General features: G+C 37.0%; 2 protein-coding genes and 1 long non-coding RNA gene across 4 annotated transcripts in view; 2 read left to right on the top strand and 1 right to left on the bottom strand.

Annotated features, from left to right (window-relative positions):
* Positions 1-281: 281 nt before the first annotated feature.
* On the top strand, positions 282-5,688 carry LOC141277527 (uncharacterized). The gene is made up of 3 exons (XR_012329038.1): positions 282-1,906; positions 3,654-5,115; positions 5,377-5,688. It is a non-coding gene; the product is annotated as an uncharacterized lncRNA (long non-coding RNA).
* On the bottom strand, positions 2,094-18,132 carry CNOT7 (CCR4-NOT transcription complex subunit 7). 2 transcript variants are annotated; one of them, XM_019921320.3, is made up of 7 exons: positions 17,964-18,125; positions 16,271-16,481; positions 14,219-14,412; positions 10,693-10,854; positions 7,802-7,946; positions 5,358-5,468; positions 2,094-3,724 (listed from the first exon to the last, which is right to left on the bottom strand). In XM_019921320.3, the coding sequence occupies exons 2-7, from the start codon at positions 16,385-16,387 to the stop codon at positions 3,596-3,598; spliced, it is 858 nt and encodes a 285-aa protein (XP_019776879.1). In that variant the 5' UTR covers positions 16,388-16,481; positions 17,964-18,125; the 3' UTR covers positions 2,094-3,595. The 2 variants fall into 2 exon arrangements, with proteins under 2 accessions (XP_019776879.1, XP_033704744.1); XM_033848853.2 differs by lacking the exon at positions 10,693-10,854 and having other exon boundaries at positions 17,964-18,132.
* A 78-nt stretch (positions 18,133-18,210) lies between these two features.
* Positions 18,211-27,868, top strand: part of VPS37A (VPS37A subunit of ESCRT-I) — a 39,146-nt gene continuing 29,488 nt past the window's right edge. The window contains exon 1 of the mRNA XM_019921308.3: positions 18,211-18,640. Coding sequence (XP_019776867.1) covers positions 18,516-18,640 — 125 coding nt within the window. The 5' untranslated portion in view covers positions 18,211-18,515. The remainder of the gene's footprint in view (positions 18,641-27,868) is intronic.

Here is a 27,868-nt window from a genome sequence, read left to right as displayed (position 1 = left end):
CTAATCATTTATAATGTGAAAGTTGAATGTTTTAAAAAAGCAACCTTGATTATACACTAGACTTGACTTGACTACCCTTGACTACCCTTGACTATACACTAGTGTATAATAAACCTAGATTATACACTAAAACAAACATGTTTTAAAGTTCTTTAAAAAAATATACTTAGGCAAGAAGTAGAGAATATGGATGAGCCCTGGAGTAAATGGCTAGAAAGAATCAACAGAAGGACAGTCTGTATACAGATGTATACTTCAGGTATGTTTTTTTTTTTTTTTGGCTTATGCTCTTTCTACATGGTCTTTGCAGTGGTATAAGACACCAGCTATCAGTAAACAATGTTAATTCTTGTTAGGAAAAAAAAACAAAGGTGTATGACACAAGTGAAATGGGTCCCCACCAAACCAAACACCTTACATTTCCACAAGTTTTAAAATTTGATCAATTAAACTTTTTCCTGCTCCATGCATACTTTTACCACCATCAATTATATCACATCCTTGTAGATTCCACTTCAGGTTGTACTTAGTGGTTTCTCAACTTCTTTGAAAATATTCTTACCTGTAGTTGTTTCTTCTTTACTCAAACTCAGCACTGGTTTCTCAAAAGTAAAGAACAGCTGGCAGTACTGATAACATCTGACTCATTAAGAGCCAAAGAAAAACAATCATTTGTCTTGTTCCATAATTAACTGCTGATGTGCCCCACTCTTCAAGCAACTGTTCTCATCAGAAAGCTGTACACAAAGCTTAAGTTTTCTCTAGATACATTCTTTGGGCTACTGCATTCAGACATGATACATAACTCACCATCAGTAAACAGCTTTGCTTGGCTAACAAATGGGCCACTTGTAAACATACTTTGGCTGCAGGCTTATTTTCATTTTTTATTTTTATGAATATGAATATTTTTATGAAATTATGCTGTGATGAGATACTCCATTTTAAAATTGCTAATTCTCCTGTTGCTTTCCCATGAGTTGGGAATATTGTGATGAGGGCTTAGTCTGGTTATATCAACATACGTTGTATTTTTTTTTAGCACAGTTACAGTGTCACAGTTTATTAAAATTTGATAATATAATTCACACTCCGATGTGCCTTAAAAAGCACACCAAAGTGCACTTTTCTTGTTTTGACACAGTGGGTATGAATTGGTAATATAAACAAATAATAAAATGTTGTGGTTCAGAGATATACATGGCACAGCTGCTGGCGGGTCATGAAATGATGAGAATGCCATAGGCAGTTTCTATAGCAGCTACTCAACTTCCCCATTGTAGTGCAAAGATAGCCATAGACAGTACATAGATGTTGTGGCTGCAATCCAATAAAACTTTATTTATGGACACTAAATGTTGAATTTCATAATTTTCACATGTCAGGAAATGCTTTTTTTCCCCCCAACCATTTAAAAACTGTAAAATCCATTCTCATGTCACTGGCCATACAAAATACAGGCAGCAGGCTGGTTTTGATCAGTAGGCCATAGTTTGCTGATTCTTGCTCTAGTAGATTTAACAGAATATGGTTAAGTCCAGAATTAATGGCTTAGGAACATGAAAAAATGATCGAATATCTTTTATCCAAAAGCTAGGTTTAGTAAAGGTTATAATGTTCCTCTTTTAGAAGTTATAAAATATATTAGTTCTTGGAGACAGAAACCAAAACCAAAAAATTGATACAAACTCTGAAATTCAGCAACTACAAACTGAAATTCAGCAACTACATGGCTATTTAAAAGGCAATCTTTATAAAAGATCAAAAGAAAAAGAAACCAATTAGATAGCTGCTAATTTGTGTTGACTTTAAAAGAAGCCACAGTAAGTTATACCAAATGCATTTACTTTGTTCATCTTTCAGAATAAATGGGGAGACAGAAGTCCAGTCTTAACATCTAGTTGAGGTATGCATTAAAAAATAAGCCAACACTGTTGAAATGTAGAAGGCTCAGGTTGATTTTTTCAATTAAGAGATTAAAAATCATCTAGTTAATGAAGTTACTGAGTTATGTTCAGTTGCCCAAATTAAAAAAAAAAAACCCACAATAGCCCCCAAATATTTCTGAAACAAAATTACTAGTCATCAACATATATAAGAAAACATTTCTGAAGCCTTTATTTACAAAAGCTTTAAAAACAATCCCTCTGTTTCACAAATGTTTTGTTTAAAAAGGACCACCCAGTTACAGCATTGAAGTATCATGAATAAAGAATGTACAAGGGAAACAAACCAATGTGGCTAACATTTGGAGATTTGCTAATACTACTGATTGAAGTGCAGATAACACACATCATAACTTGTAGTCCATCATTTCAGGGCAGAGTTAATGATTACCAAAGTGTCTTCCTACACATGCTCTGATCTGGTCACATATTCTGCATGGCTAAATATTTCACAGTCTCTTTTGTCAATATATATAAAATAGATTGCAAAGATATACACAAAAAAACAAACAAGCATTACACTCCTCAGGTAATTTTATTAGCTACACTGTATATAGCTAATAAATTTATATTTTTTGTATTTTGTTGTTTTGCACCAAATCTCTCCATTATTTATCTTTGTAGCAACTATGAAAGCACAAATTTTTTGTCTTCTAATTTAATCTGGTACAAAATATACCTAAAGACTTGCAATCTTTGGATTTTAATGAAATTGATTTGTGTAATCAACAAAGCAAGAGCATCATTAGGTATGGCTATAAAATTTTTAAAAATTAAAAATAAGGGTAAATAGCGATGGAATAAAAAGAAGCAGATCAAGGGAAGTGTGCTATCATAAAATAACCGCAGCTTCAACATCTTGGATACCAGTTTCCGGGCAGACACTAAACATCCAATCACAAAGGATTTTTCCTGAAGGGTGTAAAGCTGGTTTGAAAAATTCTTCAGTCACAGAGCAGCCTACACATGCCAATTAGAAACTGACAGACACTAGATGTGCTTGGGAGATTAAGTACTACATACAGAAACAGCAGTTACTAAGCTCCTCAGTAGTTTTTTTGTCTTTTTTTTTTTTGTAGTCTTGCTGAATCAACCATTTGCACAATGCATGTTCTATATTCTGTGGGTCAAAAGCAAGTAAATACTGTATAAAGTTGGCAGATGGTCATTTTTCCAGCTAAGAGCAAGAAAAGCCAAAACTGCTGATAAAACAGAGGATTTGAGTCAGAATCACTCTCTAAAGTGCAAAATTGATGGTCCACAATCTCAAATAGCTAAAACTCCTGCAGAATGGAAGGGAGACATGAAACAGGGAAATAAATTACAGTCAGTGCTAGTTAATTTAGGAAAGGGAAAAAAACCAAGCTCAAGTAATGTTGATCAAAGTATTCAATATGATGTACTGAACAGCTTTCCCCACTCTGTCACACACGCCTACTAACAAGTATATTAAGGCCAGATTTAACCTGAATGCTTTTCTATTTATTAAGATCTGAGATAGGAATGGTCATACTTAGTACTGAAAGGCAGAAAATAAAATGAGCTATGAGAGAAAAAAAAGTAATGTCTATTGTTCAAGGGATTCAACCAGAGATAAAACCTATATACAAGCATGTGCGTAGCTCAGATAAAATAAAAACTATTTCATGTCATGACTGCTTGTTGGCTTCCTCTTCATATGCATTCCCTGTGCCATTCTGTACATAGGATGAACCAGAACCAAGGCCATACAAATGACCACAATATTTGGCATCATCAATATGATCTTCAAAGAACATCTAAAAAGGAATTTTGGAAGAAAAAAAGATAATTTTAACCAAAAGGTACCACTGGTAATTTATATTTCAGCAATGTAAGTACTGACTGTTCATTAACTATAATGACAGCTCTTTTCTATGGTGCTCCTCTGAAGCCACACATTTAAATTAAACGTATAAGACTGACTTTCTCAAGAAGTACAGAGCTCAAAAGAAACCAAAGAAAAAGACTACCAAAAAAATGTATAAACACAACACCTTTCCTATTAACACTCAGACCATTTTTGAGAATTTGTAACGGAAAAATGGCAGGCATTTTTATTCCATTAATTTAATAATACTTAATCATGAGAATGAATAAAAATAGCCAGTAATGGGCAGGGGAGGGGAAGTTTAGGTTTATAAGTAGCCTTGAGTCTATGTGCAAGGCTAAGTTGGCTGAAAACAATCAAACCCCAAACATGTCTGGACAGCAAACCCTGAACATTCAGATTAGGTTATTATCCTTAATAAAGCCAAGAAAAATAAAGATAATGAATTAGTAGCAGAGAATCTACCATTAACTGAACCATAAAGGCATTTTTAAATGCAAAACTGAGAACTCAAAACGTTGTCTTAATTCTCTAATGAAGCACTGGGAAGAAGTACAAAACAAAATATTTACTTGTCATGAACAGTCCAAATCACTTCTGAATCAATACCACTTGGCAAAATAGCTATATGCTTTCTATTGTATGTATTATTAATACATTTCTACAAAAAGTTTTAAATCCCCAGAAGTATTCTCAGTCATTTCTTTAATGTCTAAGAGGATATACTCAAAAGAATTCTACAGTGAATATTTTGCAAGAAGGAAAACTCTTTTGTAAGCAAAAAAGTCCATTCTGTTTTGTTTTTGCACAACTGGCTTTCTTTTCTTTGCATTTAGCTACAATGAAGTATACCTGTCACTTAACCTAAGAGTAGACTTGGGTTCATTAAATTTCATTCTTCCATACCTAACTTCTTTATATTTGAAGAACTTATCTCTGTCTTTTGCCAGTTAAGGAGTGTCTGCCCAGCATGGTTTTTGATTTAACTATTTCAGATTTAACCCCTTTAGAATTCAAAACCTCTTTGTAAGAATCTACTAAAAAGCATGAGTCCTACTCTGTAAATCCTCAAAGAACTGAAGAATGGTAAGAGCAAATAGTAGTTTCAGCAGCAGTTTAATACCTAAGAGAAGCCAATGCCAGGGAAAACTTAACATATGGATTCCTTGACTTGACAGAAGCAACACTGATGTGGCCAACAGAAAGTCCTCTGGAGTTCTCCCGTTAGTAATGTGTATGACCTTGGATAAAGGCTACCTGCATCTGGCCTCAGCTTCCTCACCTAAAAAATAATATGGTTGGACCTACATGACTTCTAAGGTAGTTTACATTTTTTATTCTACAAAGAACTTATTTTTTTCATTGCCTTCTGAACTACATTTCAAGATGACTTATGATGACTTTTGATTACTTTCATTCAAGTGTAGTGAGTATGACTTATATGGTACTTATAATTACATACTTCACTTAATATGTACTTATTGCCCCAAAACTTTTGCCATTAGATTTTAATGTTCTCAACCTAACCACCAACTGAGAAAAATGCACTGATGTCTCCATACTTCTCTCATTTTGAAAAAGGCCATTCCTGTGAGCAATGAGTCAGATCCTGCCTGATGCTGTGGTCCTATCCGTTCCAGCTCTAACTGTTCAGCAACTTCCTGTAAACCACCCTACAAGAAAGAAAAATGGCTTGTCAAAAGAAAGAAACATTGCAACACTCGAATTCACAAATTACATAACTTAGACAATGACCAAAATAGAAATGAACTTCAGTATGTAAAGACGGACCTTATGAAGATCAGCAAAAAAACAGAGAATGTGAATTACTGATGTATTTGTTGAATGGGGGAGATGTTTATAATTTAATAAATGAGATCCTAATTGGGAAAATTTATCTTCATCATACTCTTTAAGGCATGTGGCAGGCAAATAACTTCCCTAAAGATATGGGGGAAGCAGATCATATATAAGGTAACAGGTACACCGGGTAACATTTGCCAAGTACATCCAGTCCCTCTATCATCCATCAATTATTATAAAACTGACTGTAGGCAGTTACTTCAGATTTTCTTAAGCTTCACACCAATCTATCTCTAAATAGTTTCATCTAAATAATTTGCACAAAACAAAGCTGTTATAATTAAATCCATAAGAATTCACTAAGTGCTTAACTATGGTTTTGTTAGTTTAAAAAGGTTATGTTGTTATAAGAATACAACTCCTTAGAAGGGTCTGCTAAACACCCTATGTAAATATTGCTAGGATTAAAAAAAAAGATAATGAGATTGAAAGAAAGGAAGAGAAAGAATACAAGAAAAGAAGGAGAGAGGGAGTGAGGGAAGGAGAATAAAGAGGGGGAAAATGGGAGAAGAGAAAGTAAAGAAACATCAGGACCAAGGACACACACAAATTTCTCTGAATTGTTAAGGCCTCTACCACCAAAGGAGCCCTTCTCTACAACACAGCTTGAAACAGTGCTTTGCACAGCAGCTGCTTCAGAGCTAAAAATAGCACAAGGATTAGGTATCATTAGCAGCTGCTTAGGAGAGCAACAGAATAGAGCTATTCAGTACCACTGACTATAGGTTAAAAAGTACCTTTGTCATTAACCTACATTTTAACACTGCCGTTAACTCGGGGCATATTCAGAATACCTAATATGCTTAGAAATTTTTCAACAACATACACATAATGAACAATAATTCGGTTCTCTGTTCCCCAAAACTGTCATTGTACAGACATGTCAATTTTAAAAAGGATTTCCACAGCCAGATTAAAACATTTACACCTTGGATTCTCAGCACACAATACTTTCAGGGGGTACCCTTTCTAGAGTAATGAGGATAACCTACTGTAAGTTCACTTGAGTCACAGTAGTCTCTTCAAATTGCACAGAATTCTGCTGTTCTTTGGTGCTACAAACGTGAAGTAATATTTCTTAAAAATTTCCCTGGTTATATGCTATATCCTGTAATGAGGCAAGCAAACTTTGGACAAAAGACCACTCTCATGATTATCAGTTCATCTGTCAAAAGCAAAGTTTCCTTATTCAATTCCTAAATTATTTCTTTCTGCATAAAACTCTTAAAGTTTTTACCATCTCCTAAAAGTATAACCTTCCTTGCACTTCTAAAAAGCTGGTGAGGAGAAAACTTGATTAACCTTGATGTAAGTTCTATGAAGCAACCACTTTACATAAACGTTTTTCCTGAATTACAGCTTAAACACAAACACACCAGAAAAAACAAAACCACTATATTCCTTAGGAGTCTGTACCCCCGTAATGAATTCATTCTAAGACTAAAGGAGCACCTTTTCCTTAATAAAGACACTTTCTTTTCTTTTTGAAAGAATTAATGTTCAGAAGTAACAAATCATTACACACATGGTAAGCAGTGTCAGAATGTAAGCTGCTGTCTAGACAGGACCTACCCAATCACTAGCACTTACTACTAACAAGCTGACATCTATGGGCCAGGGGAGGGAAAAAAAGCCCTTTTAGCTATGTAATTTACTCCTAGTAACATGACCCTATGACTAGACCGAAGAAAATAATCTCTCATGAAGGTAAGCTGAAGGAGAAACTCTTTCTGCTACACAACTGACCATATCTGCACATTGCTGGCCACTTCAGACTTTATCTTGCATGGAAAGATTATGTGCGTGTTGCAAGAGAGTGAGAACTTGGACTTCTGTGCCTGAGAGGCTCAGATTCTGTGCTAGTTTATGTTCAATCTGGCAAGCAATGACAAAAATCTGATCTTCTGTTTAAATCTTGTTGAAAATTTATTCTGCCAATCTATATTGAAGCTCTGAAAAAGGATTTCCTATAAACTATTATTTATGCAAAAAAGGAATCAAATAATCAGATAATGTAACCGCATTTAGCATAAAACTTAAAAATAGGGTTTAAATCAATATCCCAACCCAGCACCTTGTAAGTCAGTCACCCATTCTGAAAGAATACTGTGCTGATTACAGATAAAGACATTCGAAGCCTTACTTTGAGATTTTTGCAGCTCTTCATGAGGTACTTCACATCATAAATGACAGGAAAAAACAATCGAAGGATCTCAAAAAAGTCAAGTTCTTCTTCAGGCAAGTTAGAATTGGTCAGGATTTTGATTAAGTAGCCAAAGTCATAACCACTACAAAAGGGTGAAAGAATAAAGAAGAGGGACCATAAATACCACAGAAATGAAAAGATAAATTTTTTTCTGATACAACTTTTAAGTGAGTCACACTGTAGGCGGAAAAAAAAAAAAGAATGAACCAGAAAAAAGTACACAGAATAAAAGAGAAAATAAACATGTTTACAATTATAATGGGAAAAAAATGCCATCTTTTACAGTGTCATTTCATCATTCAGGGATACCAATATACAGAGATCTATACCACCCTCCTAAGCGTGTAGTCACTAAACTACTATTTTGCTAATCCTTGAATAGAGAACTCTCTAAAGAGTATCAAACTGTCCATAGCAGATAGCTCAAAAAATAAAGATGAAAGGAAACTTGGCAAAAATGTCAAATGACGCAGGAAAACTGGCATTCAGAAGGCAAAAATAATTCATATCTTCCCATCATTTACATAACAAGGTCATACACTTCAAAAACCCAAACGGTAATTCCCTAACAAAGTATCTTCACTTCCCTTAAGTGATTTTATTAATGATACTCTCTTCCCTCAAAATTTTGTTCCTATGTCAATCCCCAAGAGATACTAATGGTAATGTTGAACCTTGAAGCGAAGGTAGTAAAGGCTGAGAACTAGTATCTAGAAAATAAAAAACCAACTCCCACACTCAAATCAACACCTCCTCTCCCTACTGTTTGGCTTTTCCACAGCTTTATATCAATACCTCTCTACACTCCCGTGCCACAATCACACCCCTTCTTTTCCCTGTCTACCTTTCCTTTAAGGACCTCCCACAGGATGCCTTCCCTCAAGAGCTCAGCTCCCGCAGATTTCTCAGACAAGCTGTTTTCTTGTACTTCCCTTTAAAGCACATGTATTGTTTTCTCCACGTTTAAAGGGTAGGTGTCACATCTTAATTTTTTTTCCTTATGGCACAGAGTTGGGACTCAAATGATGAGAGATGCTATTTAACATATCTTTCAGGGGAGATTACAAATAAAATTTTTATTCAATGTTTAGAATTTCACTTCTTACTTTAAAAAGAGAAAAAAATGTTTTTACATTGAAGACCATTAAAGAATATCAAGGAATAAACAATAAACAGCAGAAACCTTTAAATTTCTGGTAGCTAACAAGGAAGTAACTAACTTTGCTGTCTACCTAAAATATGTCAGTATGTTTGCTTAGCATCAATACTAGTAAAACGAAGATCATATTAGAGTTTAGGATTTATAAATTTCTTCAACCAGTCTTTATTTACTAGAAATAGGTTAGAATATGAAGAAAATATTTAATGACATTTAGTAGAATAAAATCTTAACATATCTTGACAAATACTCAGATATATCAGAGTCTAATCCAGACTCTAAATTCTAAGAAGACATGACCCCTTTCTGTTTTTGTTCATCTTATCCTAGTACCTAGCATAGGGTATTTGCTCAGGGTATTTTTTGAAAGAAAGAACCTGTCATACATAGTAATAAAAAAACAGGACTATGCTTTCCAGTTCTTTTGTATCTTCATGACCAGGAAAGTAAAAAAAAAAAAGAACTCAAAAAACGTTCCTGAAATTACCAGAGACTTAAGCCTCATCTCCTGAGGTATAGGCTCAAATGGAGAACAGAGAAAAAAGATGATAGGTGGGAATTGGTATGCTCAATACTCCAACTCAAAAATTACTGCTTAGTACTGCATTGAAGCTGACAGTATGAACAGTCCTTCACTATTCTCATTCATTACACAGGCCAGCACTGGAAATTCTAAAGCACGCAGAAACTCTTTTTTTGTTTTAAATGTGTGAAGTGGACCAAGTATAAGAACATTAATATATGCAAAATGCAGTGATTTTTAAAACGGTAACAAGAGGCCAAATAAAATTCCCAAGGTCACTATTAGTCCCTGGGCTGCCAATTTAATTTAGTTTACTTAGATAGAAAAATTCTTTCTCTTACCTAAAAGTCTATATTTACAAAATGGAATTAATTTCCTTTCCAGAAATTCTCTTCAACAATCTGATTTTATTTTATGATAAGAAAGAATTTAAAACTACCACTTATTGAGAATTTACTGTGTGTAAAGCACTTTACTAGATGCTTTAAATATGTTATTATCGACCATTAAAACAATTCTGTAAGATAATTCTTCTAAGTGATTTCTTCCTGACATTCTATTAAAAAAAAAAAACATTAAAATCCACCACAGAGACCCACCCCTAGCTTTCTCTTTGCCATTTTTTTTCCATAGCACTTAATCACCATCTAACAAACCACAATATACATCTCATCATTTTAAAAAATTGTCTGCCTACTCCCACCGGAATGTAAACTCCATGAAATGATTTTACTCTATTTTGTTCGTAGCTTAATGCCTAGAATCTTACCACAGTGCTTGGCATATGGTAGATAATAAATAACTTTTTTGAAAAATGAATAAATGTTTTCATTCTAAGGCTTAGAAATGTTAAATAACCCTAGGTAACAAAGATTCCAAATGGCACTGCTGAATTTAAACCAAGGTCTATTTTTCCAGCCTGTGCTCTTTCCACATGCAATACTGTCTCTTAGTCCAAAATGGATCCCGTATCATTAAATTCATCTTTAAGCAGACCAACATTAGCCTGTCAAGAGTTAGGAGACTGCTACATGGCAGCCAATTTTTTGTAACTAAGCCTGAAATTGCTGACACAGTGACCCAAGTGAAGTGTGAAGCAGCCAGGAAATGACAACACAAATGCCATTTTCAATGTAATCTTTTTACCTATGAAATGATAACCATTTGACCCCTTCACAGAGGACTACTCCTGATGTCATAAGAAGTTCTGCAAAGTACTGGGTCTCAATTCCTTCCTCCTCATGTTTTTTAAACTGGATACCAGATGTTGTTAGTAGCTCTATAGAGTCTTGGGCATACATGTCCTCCCTGGCAGAAGAAAAAGAAAAACATTCAAAAGTGCCATACTTCAAACTTTTTTCCCACTTATATCTACAACTACAGCGCCAGAAATATCAAGAGAGAGAATGGGCTTGGGCCCATTTATTCCAATGCTTCACATATATGGAATGAAAACACAACTTAAGTACAAAGGTCATTTAGTATTTTAGAAAAATGTTCATGTGGTAAGTAATCATTCACAACAGTCCAATGGTGAGATTTTCATCTTTACTATCAATTTCATTAGCCTTTCACAAGTTAAGTAAATTTAACTGGATTTGAAACAAAGGGTCTTCTTCTAACCAGTGGCTACCACCACAAAGTAAGAGACGTGTTCTTATCGGGGGCTTTCAGTCTCAGCAGCCCTTTTAATGCTGCCAAATGGAGCTGCAGCCCCCGGGGGTGAAGGCCTGTGTCTATCTCCCGGGCTCTCAGCAGGAAAGAGACTGAGTAGAAAACATCTGCTGTGGCTGAGTTAAACCACATTCCGTCTTAAAGAAAAAGGAGATGCCTCCTCTCACTAATGATGAGCCTTTCAAATAGCTCTAATAAGCAGTAAACTGTTTAAAATGAAGGGCTCTGCTAGAATAGCATTAATTTCTTCTTCTAACAACCTTACTCCTAGAAGATTACCTCCCAAAAATCAAGCCAGGAAATCTAAATATAAACCAATTTTTCAAGATTTTACTTAAGCCAAAAAGAAAGCCATCTCTAATTTCTAAGCACAAACACACAGGTATCCAAAACATTATATTAAATCAAAAAAGTGATCAAAATGAAAGTATGTTCCTGAGAATAAATGAAAAGTATTTCATGCATTGCCCACTGGTTGTTTCCTTTTATTTACTTTTAAAATTGTGAGAATACTGGTTTTTACCACTTAGCAAAAAAAAAATTCTACAAAAGCTTTAATAAAACAAAACCAAAAGGAACATTACACTTAGGCCAAAAAGTATCCTTATGGTCTACTCTCTGGAAATCAATTTACTATTAAATGTCTTTGAAAAATAACAAAACTAGCAACTGAAATATTTAAAAACAGAGAGGAACCACAACGATCACTGTAAGTCAAAATTCCCTGGAAAATTTCCCTGGAAAACCCTTGTTACAGAAGGGTATCTGAATAAATCCAAGTTTTTTCATTACACAACAGATATTACTGTCCTTATTATATTAAAATATGTACCTTAAACAAGTAGAATCTCACTCATCATGCCCCAAGGCTAAGAGACATGCTTTAGCAATTATAACCAACCAAAGGCATACCAGATTCTTTCTCCAGGCACACATTATTCTGGGCCATATGTTCACTTTACTTTTATTGTAGTTTATTATCTCTCTCTCAATCAGAATTTAAGCTTGAAGAGGGCAATAATTTTTGTCTGTTTTGTTCAATGTTATATCACCAAGGAGTACTGCACTATTCAAGTCAGTATTTCCCAAACCTGACCAATGATAACAATCGCTCAGAGAACTTAGCAACAATATGGATTCCCAAGTCCCACACCTGGACCTAATGAATCACAGCCTCCAGGAGAGAGACCTGGATGAGTACCTCTGGTGTTTTATGATCAAGTATCAAATTATACTTTAATTTTCATGTACATATCAACTCCAAATTCAGTTTAGAGCAAATTCCCAAACATTGGACTTTGGCAATAGAAAGCTGACAGAAGAGTTATAGAAACACTAAGTTATAATGACTATGACCAACTTTCCCCAACACTATGTCCCTGGGGCCTAGCACAGCTGCTGACACATTCATTCTAGGCACTCAATAAAAAAGTCAATTTTCATCTTTCTTCAAAATATCCAAGATTCATGGTGCTCTTTCTCCACATTAGGTAGAACTGGTTTTATCTTCCAACTGACCCTTTCTACTTAAATAATATTTTTCACTGTATCCTTAAACATCTATTAAGATATTAACATTAGTATGAATGGTGGCAAAACTACAGTAGCCCTCTCTGTATAAGAAAAAAACGTCTTTCAGAGATTGTAATAATAAAGCAGTTATTATTAGAACAAGGATGTTTCTAGAAAAGAAAAATGTCAACTTTACCAAAACTGAGACACTTAATGGTCACCTACTCACGTAATGCGATCACAGCAGTATCTTAGTAAAGACCAATGTTCTAATGATCAGCTTGGAAAAAAGGTAACATGGAACAAATGAAATGGTAAAGAACTGATTTTAAAAAGGGTTATCTTTTGGGAAAAGGATAAAAGGGAATTTTTGGAACTACAGTACATATAAATGGTTATTATCAGTTTTAATAGAGATGAGTACCTTTCACCCTCTACCAAGTTCTGGAGCGTATATTATTAAATTCAACAGAGTAAAAACAAAGAGTCAGGCTAAACATAATGCAATTAGAAGCCATACTATTGCATCATTGACAACACTACCCTCTGAATTCATCAGCCCTGCTTTTCTTTAGATCTTATATGCTAAGTATCACATTACAGAGAATGGAAGTTCTTACGTGGCACTACCATTAATTGTCCTACAGCTTCTTTTACAGTTTTTCAAATCGGATGTTAGATCATATGAAACAATCAGAGGCAGTCAAATAGAAGGATAGTGCAGTATAGTAACATACTCAAAATGTATTAAGCATTTCCCCATCTCACAGTCAGTCTGTAAACAATCTGCCCTTACCCCAAAACACTGGAAACTTCCCTAAGCTATCAAGACTACTCGTACCAATGATATAGAAGTATTGTGAGTAAAGAAACTGGGTTTTGACCCAGGGCTTGAGTTAGAATTCAGATTCTGAATTGTTTCTAAAAGAAACACCAGGCTCAAAGATACTATTACTTCTCCCATATATAACTTACAAAAGGTTTTGTGGACTGACCTAAGAATATATATTGATTTAAAAGGAAAATGCACCCAAGTTTCCAAGAACTATCTTACCACCTGTGACGTGTAATCTACTCATACACTGGAGTATGACCGTAATAAAAATCTCTTCACAAGGATAACTGTTACAACAAAAACATATATATTGCAAATTGCAAAGTTTGAAAGCAAAATTAATGTTGTAAGATAATTTTTTCAATCAAGAAGTATTTTCAATACCCAGTTTTCCAAATTTCAAAATAGTGGCAGTCATACTTTTCAAATAACATCTCTAAAACTCAAAGTATTTGCATTTAAGTCTTCTTTAGCCTAATTTTTTTGTCCCATGATAAAAAGAAATGTAAACTTTTGAAATTTTAGGTTTTAAATATTTCCAGGATAATGACACCAAATTCAGTTAGAATTTCATTTGTCATACTTGAGGGAAATTAATTCCTAAAATTAAACTAAAAAAAGAAGTTTGGGTTAAATTTATTTCCCACTTACGTCAAATTAAATTTAAAATTAAACTGCCAAGTTGAAGTTCCTGGAGGGTATTCTCCTTGCTCATTCATAAATGTCAATCCTAGCTGAATTATCTTCAACAAGTCCACATTACACCGCAATAGTTGGTACTGATAGTCAGCATTGCTCCTGAATTCTCCAATGGGTCTTGCAACCACACCTGGAAACTCGGTGTCCTGTAAAATAGTTTTAAGGTTCATTATTTACTAAATGGTCGAAACTACAATCCACATATTCCTAGAATAAATAATTAATTTGGGTACAAGTCAAAGAATCCTGTTATAGATTATATTCTACACAATTCACGTTCAATTGCAAAGTACCTTTTAACTAGGAAGAGCATTACTTTTTAGAACCATAAAAGAAAACTCTGCACACTTAACGACTTCTTCTTACTTTAAATATCATATTAGTAAAAAACTACTATGTATTAGATACACATAATAATGCAACTGAGTACTCTATTCCCACAGAAGGGAGAAAAAGTCACAAATTCATGTTTCTCAACCGGTGTGTGAAACTATGCTCACAGTATTCTAATGTTAAAACCAATGAAGAACTGTTTAAAAAGAATGGAAGATGCACCATACTTTCCGATTGCTTTTCTGAAGTAAGGTTTATCTAAACACCAAAACCCTCCTAATTTCTTGGGCTAAAACAGTACTCTCTCTACAGTCCAGAGAAAGCACATCCTTAAAAACCGCTAAAAACTGCATGCCACCACTCATTCCTGTAGAATGTTAAACACATCTCTAATGCTGTCACTCCTTATCATCTGAGAAAGAAATGATCACTATGAATTCCTACTAGAAAAAAATAATAATTTCATTCTAATTGTAAGTACATCTATTAAATAGGACATTATCTATGTACACTCAAATATTCATATTTTAACCAATCAACCTGCCCCTCCCAAAAAAAGAGTATTAATTTATTTGTATTAAATATACTAAGAAAATAATATATCAGTTTAGTATTAAAATTCAAATTAGGAAACTAAGAACAAAATCTAAATACCAACTCATATGAAGCAGTAAAGAAATTAAAACTTTTCTAAATTCAGTGCAACTCAACAACCACTTTATTGGACGCTATGTGTTACGCTAGGTGTCAGGGAAGAAAGGATGATTAAGACACTAATCTCTTACTTCTCGAAGCTAATTATCTAGAAAACAGTAGAGAAGCCAAAACACAATAGTAAAGAAGCAAAATAATTAACTGAATAGACAAGCTAAGCAGATTGAACAGTATGTGCAAAAGTAGAAATGCTTAACAGTACAGTGTGTCCACGGAACTCCACTGGTAATTAAAAAACAAACAAAAAACTGCAGATCAACAATGCTTCACTGGGAAATGTGAATTTTTTTGTTTGAGAAAGACATTCAGGAGTTCCATCTGGTATTAATATTAGGCCTTAATGTTGCTAGGAGCAGACCTGGCATTCACAGCTAGGTCCTAGCATTCTTCTGCTGAATATAAACAGTTTCACACTATAACATCAGACAAGGCCAGTCTGTAATCATGACTGAACATACGCAAAAACACAGACATTTGTCCAAACCACAAAAATGACCAAACATCTTTCTATCTTGGCTGAGTGACTGTTGCTTCTTTATGGCTTTAGCCCCACTCCAGTCTTCTCTCATTCTAGTTGAGACTCAATAGATACCCTATCATGGAATTACCCGAGCTTACTAACAGCATCCAGTTCAGAGCAAAGCCCTGCTTCCTTATTCCTTTCCTAAAACCACCTGCCACAAGCACAAATCCTAGAAGTCCTTTCTAACACTCTCTTACTCAAATGCCCCATGGTTCTAAGAATGCATTTTCCCTCAGTGCAATGAGTAAGAAACCCAACTTGTCATATTACAGGTGTGTTCTTGGTGGTCTTTATTTGGAGGTCATTGACAAAATTCTTTTTATAATTAAATTAATCACTAAAAAACATCAGCCAGAAGGGCTGAATTCAAGATGTTTAAAATCCCCTTTCCTCTTTCATAAAAAGCATTTTAAGGATTTTGCTCATAGGCATACCATAGCAACGTAATTATATTTTCGGATAACTTGACGAATTTTCTTCATCTCTTCATCCAGGTTGCAAGCCCAAACTTCACAAATTCTTTGGCTATGATCTACAGTCGCTGCTGGCATAGTGAGGGCACAAGGAGTCTAGCTGCCAAGCATCAAAATGTTATACTTGATTGAAGATTTGTTTCGTAAAATACTTTATCCTTTATTTACGTACCTGTCAAAATAAAAAACAACTATATGAAGAATCTGAATCACAGAATAATTGAGTTGACAGAAACCTAAGAGATTATCTATTCACAGTCCTTGCTTTAAAAGAAAATCAAAGTTTAGAAAGTGACTTGTCTAAAGTCACACAGCTAATCAGTAGGAGAAAAAGGACTACAACACAGGTTTCCTGGTTCTAATATGTTATGTAAAAAGTGTTTTTTGTGTACATACTAATCATTTTAAAAAATTTTTCATTACTTAAAAATTGCTATAAATTCTACTCACTCTCTGAATAAAACTTTATAAAGACATCCCTTTCCAGAAAAAAAAGGAAAAGTGACATGCTGATACACATGTGAAAAGATCAGATCAGATGTTACTAGGGCAAAGATAGTATTTACTTTTATTCCTCATTAACTGAACATTCAAAGTCTGATTTAACTACAAAATCTACTGGAATTTATTCAAGTCAGATTGGAGGGGCCAAAAGTAAACCAATTAAAAAAAAAAAGTTCTTTCTGCAATAAGTAACAGCCACAGAAACCGTTTCCATGTCTGTAAGTGTGCATGGGAGAAAGAAAGAAAGCAATAGAGGGTCTGCATTTCAAATTTTTTCTTTCTAATTTCCTAAAAACCAGAGCATTTTCCCTGGTTACCAAACACACGTGTCACGTTTCTGGTCCCTAAACACAGGTTTCATGGTATATAATGAGAGCAGTACAGACCAACATTGATTCTTGAGCAGGGAAATTCCAGATGCGCTTTCATTTTTCACACAACTTTGAAAAAAATCATAACAGAAAGTGTAAAAAAGGGAATTATGACCGCCCCTTCTAAACTCTGCAGTCACAAATGTGACCTCGAGTGCTCTAAGAACAGAAACCAAAGATCCAGGGGCTCCTTCCTTTATAACCCTCTTCGCTAAACACAAACACACACACACAGTGGAAAGACCCTGTAGTTGAACACTGCTTTCCTCCACCTCTCTCTACTACAGTTCCAGAAGCCCCGAAGAGGCATCAGAGGCCCCCTCTCTTTACTGGAGGTAGCATCTCCGAACAGCGGGTTCCCAACGAAACGCGAGGACAGTACAGACACACTCAAGTCACAGATAACTCTCTTCCCTGGCAGAAAGCCAGAGCGAAGGTGCTGATAACCATTGACCGGAGCCGGATGGACTCCCAAGCACCGCTGCGTGAAGGAATACGAGAAGCTAAGGATCTAGGCCACCGCCCTCCACTCCCAATTTCCGCCCCACAGCATCGAAGCACCAGGTACAAAGCCTTCGCGTCATCACTCTGCGCCACCCCGTTGACATACCCCCCCCAGCCCCAGTTACCCTCCCCCCTCCCCCCTCCCCCCGCCGCCCAGCCCTTAGCCAGCTGCACTCCAGCTGGCGCCATCGCGCACCCGCTTAGGTTCGTCATTCCCGCCCCCTTTCTACTTCTCCAACCCGCCCCTCCCCCCGCAAGTCTGTGGCAAGATCTACTTGTGTCGCTGAGCTCGCACTTCTCCTCCTCCTCCTCGCCATAGAGACAGCACCCAACGGCGGCGGGGGTGGCGGCAACGACGGCGGCGGCGGCGGGTGCCCCATAGACACCTCTCGCCCGGCAAGGGGGAAAGGGGAGCCGGAGCTGCACCGCACCGCGCTGCGCCGTCGCTTCTCGCACGTCCAGGCGGGGGCGCCAGATGATGACGCGACACGCAGAGAGGGCGGGGCACGCAGGTGACGGAAGCTGGGGTGGTGGAGAGCTGCGCGGTCAGGCGTCCTGACTGGCTGGTTGGGGCGTCAGGGCAGTGAAGGGAGGACTGCCGGTCCCGGGCGGCGAGTTCCCTGTCTCCAGCTGTCCGCAGACAGAACATGCCCCCCTGACCCCGAGGACCCCCGGCCGGGTTTGCTTAGAGAAGACGCGGCTCCCCAGCACTTGGGCTGGGGCGTCCCTGCCCGCTCCTCCTCTGTCGCTTGGGAACCGCCGGGCTGAGCAGCTGGGAGAAGCAGGCCAGAGCCTTCTAGGGCCTCGGGCCCGGGGACCCGTGGAGGATGAGCTGGCTCTTTCCCCTGACCAAGAGCGCCTCCTCCTCCGCGGCTGGGTCCCCCGGTGGTCTCACCAGCCTCCAACAGCAGAAGCAGCGGCTGATCGAGTCCCTCCGGAACTCACACTCCAGGTGACTGGTCGCCGCCTCTCCGACAGGAAGAAAAAGTAGGGCGGGAGGGCGGGCTGGTCCTAACTACACTCGCAGCTCCTCAGGCCGACTCCCGCCAGCTGCCGCCTTTTGACCTACCTCCCTTCGTCCTGCCTCTCACGCTTGCTCTCCTATCCCTGACCCACGTTCAGGATTTTCTTCCGGGCCCTCCTTCCCTCCGTCCCGCCCCACCACTGCTCAGCTCCTCTAATTGCGATTTGCTCATCCCTCCTGACAACAGCGCTGCTGACTGTAATCTATCTCATAGTCTGTCTCCAGTATGCCTTGCTTTGCCCGGCTTCCTCACTAATCTTTCCCTTTGCCCACCTGTTTGCCGCGTTGGCAGAATTGTTAAAATTCTGTACTTGGGTAAAAAGAATCGTCAAGAGTGATCTCCAAGTTTCACAAATAGTGGACCATTTTTGAAAAAAACCCAAAACTGTTTCAACATTAAAGAGAAGGGAAGACAGTTTTCACCAGTGAGTTCTTCTCTGGGAGTGACATACTCAATCCTCTGAAGTCTCTAATAGAAGATTTACCCCGTTCTAACCACCTCCCCCCAGCTGGCAACTATCAGTCTCTGTTCATTTCTCACTTCGTTATTCTTGTTCCCACACTCGGGAATTGCCTTAGAGTCATCTTGATTGTTCTTTTGGCGTTGTATGAGTTGTTCATTTCCAGCGTGGTCAGATTAGAAATATTTTGCAATTCAAATTAATTCAACTGTTTTTATTGTAAACTGGTTTGCTGCAGCCCTTTATATTGCAAAAATCTGTGACCTCTAGTGGTTTTTAAAAATTAGAACTGCCTCTATATTATATGGATTTTGCAAGTATATTTACTTGAGTGTCAGCACGTATTTTAATGTAAAGATGTCAACATCTTAATAGACTTTTCATACATTTGAAATATATATATTCAGAGGTATTAAAATTGATTAATTCCTGTGGAAGGAACTTCTAGGAGCCATTTTATCTGTTACACTAAGGATTTTTTCCCAAGCAAGTTATAGTGTAGAATAGTTTTAAATTAGATATAGTGTTAAAAGAAAAAAATCACTGCAAAATGAGTTTGGCTAAAATGAGGCCTATTACTGATTGAACTTCAGGTGTTTCTTGGTTCTTTGTCTCAATTGTTCTGCTTGTTGAGAACTTTAGAAAGGTGAGAATTTGTGGTATTAAACAGGAAAGAATGGCATGGTATTTGATTTAATTGTGGCTTTCTTTTTGGAAAATTAAGTTCATAGAGTTCTTACAAGTCAGTCTTACTCCAAATAGTATTCTCTACTAACCTGTAAGAGCTACTCTTACAAAATATGCTTATGAAACAAGGTGACTCCTTTTTAACAAACAACGAAAGTTTGTCTCCTTAGAAGGCATCGCCTTGGAAGACTGTATACTATGCTAGTACTACTATTGCCAAAATACTTTTTAGAACCATACTTTTGGAATTAATTGCTTTTAATCCTTTAGTATATTCTGTTAGGTATTCTCACTGCTGGCGAATTTTTATTCTTTGAGGTTGGAGTTGAATTTTTCAAATATTCCAAAGCCCCTTGCTGCTAAAGCTGGTAAATAAGGAAAGCGATTGATGTGAAATTTATTGTATATTTTTTTGGCCTTCAAATAAGGTGAGATTCTAAGGCAGGAATTGCTAATCTAAGGATTTCTGCAGTTGGCTTAAGAGGATCGGTAAATACTCTGAGTCAAATGCAGAAGGGATCTATTTTGTTATTTTTGAGCCAGAAATTATGGACATAATCAGACATGTGATAGTATCTACACATTTGTAATGTTTTATGAACAGCTAACTTTAAGTACTTGATTCTTTTAAGTTCTTTTATAAAAATATTTGAAGTTTTTATTGAAATATTTCACATTTATAAACTATACTTGGATAATTCTGGTGACAGTTAAGGAGGTCATGTACTTCCATTTTTCAAAGAATGGTATGATCCCAGAAAAAATGTCTTCTACCTATTCTTGTTAAGTCTTCCCTTTTAACTCATGACATACCTTTTAAAACTAGCTGGTAAAAATGATGTATGTGTGCAGTACCTGAAAATATGTTGCTTGAGTAACCAAATTCAATACTACAACTTATGCTTAAAGATTTTTGTATAAAAAGACACTGCGATTGGTTATTCTGAAGGTGCACTTTTTAAAAGTTCAAAGAATGTTTCGAACAGTATTTTAATGAATAATAGAAAACTTCCTCAGTTACGAGTATTAATACCTTGTTGCATGCTGCCCACCTGCCTCACATTTAATATTCTATCCCTTCTCTAAATATAGGGTTAGTAGCTCTTTCTTGGCCATGAAAGCGTCTGACTTCTTTTCGTCTCCTCAATAACCTTTCCCACCCCCATTCTCTCATCTACCTTCCAACTCCTTATAATTAAAAAAAAAATCCCACTTCAGGAAAGAGTCTCTTTAATTCCCTTTCTCTAATTAATGTAAGCTTCTTTTCAGTTACCTTAAGAAATTCCTACCTCCTCATCTTCCTCAGGCCTCTCCTAAAGGTTAGCTGAATTTTATGTGTATTTTTTCCTCATCTAAGTCTTACTGGTAAGGCAGGGCAAATGGGACACTGTCATAATGATGACCAAAAAAGTGTTTACCCAAAATATAATAACACATTTGTCTGCTATGAAAATGGAAACAAAGTTATATAGATTACTAGGCTCAAGAATTTTATTCCACCTTCTAAATAACAGTCATCACAGTATTCAATTTACCACTAAAATTCCTGACTTTACAGGCAGGAGTAGAACTAATTCTGTTGTTTCTTTTACTTCCTAAAGAAGCTCACTCTAAGAGACACTGTTGATTTCCCATCTAAATCCATTTCTTCTGATTTCTTGGAAGAACATTATTTTTATATGGGTTCCTGGTCTGCGGGACCAGTTATTTAATGGAGGCTGTGCTCTTTCAACCTGCTTAGGTAAATAATGATTGTTTACGCCAATGATGATGGTCTCATTCCCATTGCTAGTTATTGTGGAAGCAAGACACTTGACCTAATCTTAGTCAGTGGAGTGGTGGGTTGGAGAAGAGGTCTGCTGGGGAGCTGCTCAAAACATTTTCTTAGTAATAGTAGTGTCTAAGAGGAAATGCTTTGTGTTTTGGATATCGTTTTGTTACATGGAACATCTAGAACTGCTTGGATCATGACGGAAGCAGACTGACTAATGAATGTGGTAGAGTAGAAAGATGGAAAGTCTGTGATAATATTGTGATGCTGAATTAACCAGATCTGGAAACTTCCTTCCTCCGGACTTCTTGCTGTATAAGATTATACGATACATATACATTTGTATTATACATACAAATAACCCCTCACTGTTTAAGACACTTCTGGCCTGGTTTTTCAATTATTAATACTTGCAGTTGAAACTGCCCCAAGTGATACTCACTAATTCCAGTATTTAAAGATTCTTCGAACTGAAGCTGTTAAGTATCTCCCTGCATTGACCCTGCAATCAGAAAATACTAAAATCTGATGGTAGCTCAACAGTTACTTTACTATCCTTACTATCCTGGTTTTTCCTCTCTCACAGTATCTACAGTTATTAGCTTCTTTATTATTTTATTTCCTTAGCTCTGAAGGAACAACTTGGAGCTGTGTTTGTAATTGTTATCTGTAATTAACTATATAAATTCAAAGTTATACAAATAGTACTCTTTCTTTGTTACCTTTTACTTAGGGAGATCAGCTCTCTCAAGTAAAGGACTTCTCCGTTTTAATAATCAGTTAGTTATGTGGTAATTCTGGTGCTATTTTTATTTTATTTTTAATCAGAAAATCTAATTTGGGAGTTATTTTTATCAGAATTGCTTTCTTTTTCACTCTGGTATGAGATGTTAGACAAAATGAATTTGAGGAACATAAATGCAAACAAGCAAAAATTATTGACATTGGGAAAAGCAACATGACTTAGGTGAAGTCTGAGTTCCAATTCCCATCTGTAGAATCAGGAATTGTGATTTTTATTCTGCAGGATTGTTGGTATTTAAGTAATATATATAAACATTTATTAGAGTATCTGACACACAGTAAACAGGCAGCCGATTGTATTCCTTCTTTCCACTGCATAGAATCAGGGTGCCTGGAACCTTTGCCTCTTAGCCTACATGGATCTAGCCAGCTTATTGTTTATGAATTGCTCACAAGCTTACAGCTCACTTGCCTCTGGCAGGACTACTTCTGACTTTCCATTCAGAAAGCATGTCCATTCCAGAGAGTTCTTTTCTTCACAAATGAAATGTAAGATTTCATTTTGAAAGATTTTAGACAATACATGTAAAGAAACTAGAATGTTATTGGACACACAGTAAGTACTCTGTAAATGCCAATTATTTTATTTTTGTATCTTAAATATAATAGTGCCAACCTCATAGTTTTTAAAAATTGTTTTGAAATCTTCTTTTGTTGCCAGTCCTTGGATATTCTTTCTGATTACCCAGATTCTTTTAAAAAACCTTATAACATCTTTGGAGAGCCTGCTCTTGTATAATTTTCTACCCTATAGCTGTTAAGTTTAACCCCCTGTTCTCAGGTATAAAACTCATGGGTTTCTTAGTAAGCCTAGATTCCAAACCTTTCTTTTTGTAGTTTTTACTGTCAGCTCATAAGGACTCATATGCAAACTTGATAAGACAAAAAGTTTGTAATGAGAGGATATGTGTATATGTTTTAACCTGTCTAGTGTTGTATTTTTTAATAGATCTGTTGTCGACATAATTTGAGATTTTTCATTAAAATATCCAAATTTCCAACTTTTAAAAAATAGATTTTATTATTTAGAGCAGTTTTAGGTTTACAGAAAAGTTGAGCAGCAGGTACAGAGATTTCCCATATAGCCTTTGCCCTCTCCAACTTTTCTTTTAAAATGGAAAGATCTGGCAACAGTTCCCACATAACAGTGCTTGCTTTGAGCTTAAGAGTAGCTGTCCTATTTACTGGGCTGCTCTTCTCCATTTTACCAGTTTGCAATCACACCCTTTTGTACTACAAGCAACTGCCTTCATTTCATGTACCTTTCTAACTCTTAAAGGTATTTGAGAGTAAAATTTTCTTGGGGAAGAAAGTCACCTTGACTTGTTGCAATAAAAAATTCTATAAGAATCTGCTGTGCCTTAGCCTATTGAAGCTACAGAAACCTACAAAATGTCAATATTTTGACCCTAAATTTAAACTCTTATAGTGAACTTAAAAGTTATGTATATCAAACAATCCCATAATTAAGTGAATTTTAATTTGATACATTGAATCATATAGTCTATAACCAGTGATTAAACGTTATAATTTCAGAGTATATGACACAATAAAGCATGTTACCATTTTAAAATTTTCCTAAATAGATGGTAACACTCAAGTGCTATCCCTAGTTAATTTTCCCTATAGTAGTATCAGTCCATACCTGCTTTTTAAAAAAAGTTACCACACAGGTCATTTCTCCATTGCCAGTTGAATCCAACCACATCTACTCCTCCCCTCCTACCTCTGAACTCCTTCCAAGCTGTCTCTACTGCCTGCTCACCTAAGCCAAAAACCTGGTCATCCTGTTTTCACTTGGTCATCCCTGCTACCACTGGATTGTAACTATTCTCTCTGCCTGCAGTCTTCTTCCCTTACTTTTTTCTTCCACATGGGTGCCAGAGTCATCTTTTTAAAATTTGAATTTGACCATGTTATTCCTTTCAGTAGCTTCCTAACTCTTGCCAGCCTCCTTAGCTTAAAGCCTGGTTGTCACAGAAGGTGGTGATGTGACTGATGGAAACATGTCAGCAGACACAATGTAAAGTTTCTTTAGGGCAAAGGATATGGACACTCTTAGAGTTATTATTTCCTACTGAAGCTTTCCTAATTGTGTTTCCTCTTGTCTAGAATGTACACTTCATTTCCCCGATTCTCTTTCCTAAGGTTAACTCTTACTTGACTTTTTTTTTTTTTTTTTTTTTGGCGGTACGCGGGCCTCTCACTGTTGTGGCCTCTCGCATTGCGGGCTCCGGACGCGCAGGCTCAGCGGCCATGGCTCACGGGCCTAGCCGCGCGGCACGTGGGATCTTCCCGGACCAGGGCACGAACCCGTGTCCCCTGCATCGGCAGGCAGACTCTCAACCACTGCGCCACCAGGGAAGCCCCTTACTTGACTATTAAATGTAGTTCAGATACTGTTTTTTAATCCGAATACCCATCCATCCCTGTTTAGGTTAGGTTGTTTCCTCTGTGTTCCTATAGCTCTGTGCACATCTCTGTCATGATTCAATGTCTTCTACAGAACACTGTTCAAAAACTACTGTAAAATAAGTGGTCCATGTCAAACAGACATAGAAAACAAAATCGAGTATTCTAGAATTTCTAAAAGCCTTTAATATGCTAAAGTGCATCAATATTCTCCAAGAGAAAGATACAGTATGAAGCATCTTCCAAGCAGAGCACTGAACCATCTATTTGAGCTATTTAGCTATTTATTTTAAATTTCCAGTTTCTTAATTATTCATTTTCATATCAACGTGTGTGTGTGTGTGTGAGTGTGAGTGTGAGAGAGAGAGAGAGAGAGAGAGAGAGAGGGAGAGGGAGAGAGAGAGGGAGAGGGAGAGAGAGGGAGAGAGAGGGAGAGAGAGGGAGAGAGAGGGAGAGAGAGGGAGAGAGAGAGAGAGGATGCAAATGTTAATAAGGAAGAACCTTTGTATTCTATTACAAGTTAATTACTAAAGGGATGTTGCCTATTAGCTTCAATTATACATCATGGCCCATATCTGGGAGCCCTGCCTCCCAGGTAAAGAGCATTAAGCTAAAATACCTTTGTTTAGCTCCTGAGCAGGCCCACCTGTGAATGACTGCAGGGAGATAGAAATTAACGCATCCCCTCGGGAGGCTGACCGGAAACAGGAAATGTTTGGCCTTACTCCCTCCCCTTTTAGTATAAAAGAAGCCCGAATTCTGACTCCGGCACGATGGTTCTTTGGGGGCACGAGTCTACCATCTTCTTGATCTGCTGGTCTTGCAAATGAAGTCGCTATTCCTTACCCCAACAACTCGTCTCTCAATATATTGGCTTGTCGTGCAGCGAAGAGCTCGAGCTTGGACTCGGTAACACAAGGGCTATTTTCTTTTGTTCCTCTCAGGGTATTATACAAATTGATAGTCTTCTGTTTGCTCATTTAACTCTGTTTCCTTGAAGTTTTGTGTTTGGGGCTTGTTGAGTTTGGTGCACGCTTTGCGTGGTTTTGTTTTGTTCAAACCTTTTCTGTATTTGAGATTCCTGGTTGACTTGTTTGTAGATATTTAATTCTGTTTACCATACCCTGCCTCAGGTGATAGGTGAAAAAGAATGACTCTCTTTGTTATGGGCCAAGCTGTTAGCTGTCTTTTGGAAATGGAGGCTTCCTGGGAGTCAGTAGCTTCCTAAGGCACTGCTACCTTAGAGGCTACATCCCCGTGTTGTTCAGGGGGCAGATACTACTGCTGTCCTCTGGTTGGAACAAGCGGGGCACCAGGAGAGTGCTCTAGCTTCCTGCTGGCCAACGTGTCCCAGCACTGTCTACCCTGAGACGCGCTCCTGCCCTACCCTCCACCCTCTGGTTTGCGTTGAATCGGTTCAAGGGATTGGAGGACCTTCAGACTGCTCCTACTTTGCTTTGGTCTTATGTTTTGGGTCGTCATTAGTTCCTGTATTTATTTTCTTTATTTTTTTTTAACGCTGATCTTTTCCTTAAATCTAATCCCATCTTTTTTTATCTTTCTAAGATTCCTCAAAGCTTCTTGTCAGTTTATGGTACTATTTGCTTTCCAGCACTGTTACAGATTTGCTTTTTAAAAGTCAGTTTCGATATTTCCTGGAGAAAATGGGATGGGAAAGGGAAATTGTCTAATCTTTATCTACTGTCTTGAAGCATCTAAACCCTTTATTGGAAAGGATCACTTAAAAACCCTCCCTTGAGCTACCCAACACTGCCAGAGATGCATGAAATCAGTATCTTGAATTGCTCTTTTTCAGTCACTTGATGTGCTGTGTGCCCCATCAGAGCAAAGACCACACTATTTCCATTTCCTTGGAAGATGCTGGATATATGGTAGCTGTTCAGTTGAACCTAGTCTTAGTTACAAAATACAAGTTTACACAAAATACAAAGTAAGGAGATAAATGATTGTTCTATAAAAGGAATCTTTTAACCATAACTAGTGCCTCTCTTGCATTTCAAGATCTGCTTGTTTACAGTTTTAGGGACTATTAAAGAAATGTGGATGCCAGTTAGTGACACATGTGACAAAGTTTTCTGTTGTTGCAGCTTTCTTTAGTCCCGAACAGATCCAGAGCCACTGAAGTAAAGCCATAGTAATTCACTGCTCTCAGAGAACCTAGGAAATAAAATTATTAATGGAAGGCTATTTAAATTTTCTCTGGTGTGATTACAGTATTACTTCAAAGTGTGTGTGTTTACATCCAAAGAGTACTTACCTGTCAGCATAAAGATATGGCTATATATGACTGTAAGAATGTTTATCAAAGTATAGTTTATAATAGTAAAACTTAGAAACAATCTAAATACTGATGCCAAAAACTCAGCCTCTGTGCACCAGTGCCAAACCAAATCTTGGAGACAGAGTTTTGGAAGAAGTAGAAAAGTATAGCTCCATTGCTTTGCCAGGCAAACAGGGACACAACAGCCTCGTGCCCTGAGAAACTGTGTCCCAGCCTGGGAGGATTTGGTGAGTTTTATAGCAGTGGTTCAAGGGCAGAGTTGCTAATAAGGATCAGGGTGTGTGCAGGGCCTGCACTCCTTTAATTTGGCCTCAGGTGGTCTCCTCCCTTGTCTCTGCATCCCCTCCCTTCCCTGATTAGCAGCTGTTCAAATCTGCCCTTTAGAATTCAGGGAAGGTAATGGAGGCTGGAGTGTATTCAGTGTATTCCCTACAAACAAGAAACGGAGGACACAGAAAGGCTTCCATGCCCAGGAGCCCCACAGGGTCCTGCTCAGTTTCAATATCTAATAGTATGGAGTAGTTTAAACAATATACTAGAACTTTATGCAGCCATTTAAAAATATTGTAAAATAACATTTGCTGATTTGGAAAAATAATTTTTTTTCTAATGAGAATGAATTATTTTTGGAATAACTTTTTTAAAGTTATTTGAAAATAGCAAAAACTTCAAAATAAATATGTGATAAAGATTCAGGGAATGATTCTTGTTTTAATTAA

The sequence above is a fragment of the Tursiops truncatus genome, chromosome 21, assembly GCF_011762595.2.
Source record: "Tursiops truncatus isolate mTurTru1 chromosome 21, mTurTru1.mat.Y, whole genome shotgun sequence".
NCBI classification, from domain to species: Eukaryota; Metazoa; Chordata; class Mammalia; order Artiodactyla; family Delphinidae; genus Tursiops; species Tursiops truncatus.
The sequence above is the reverse complement of the archived record's forward strand: the minus strand, read 5'-3'. Positions and strand labels throughout refer to the sequence as shown.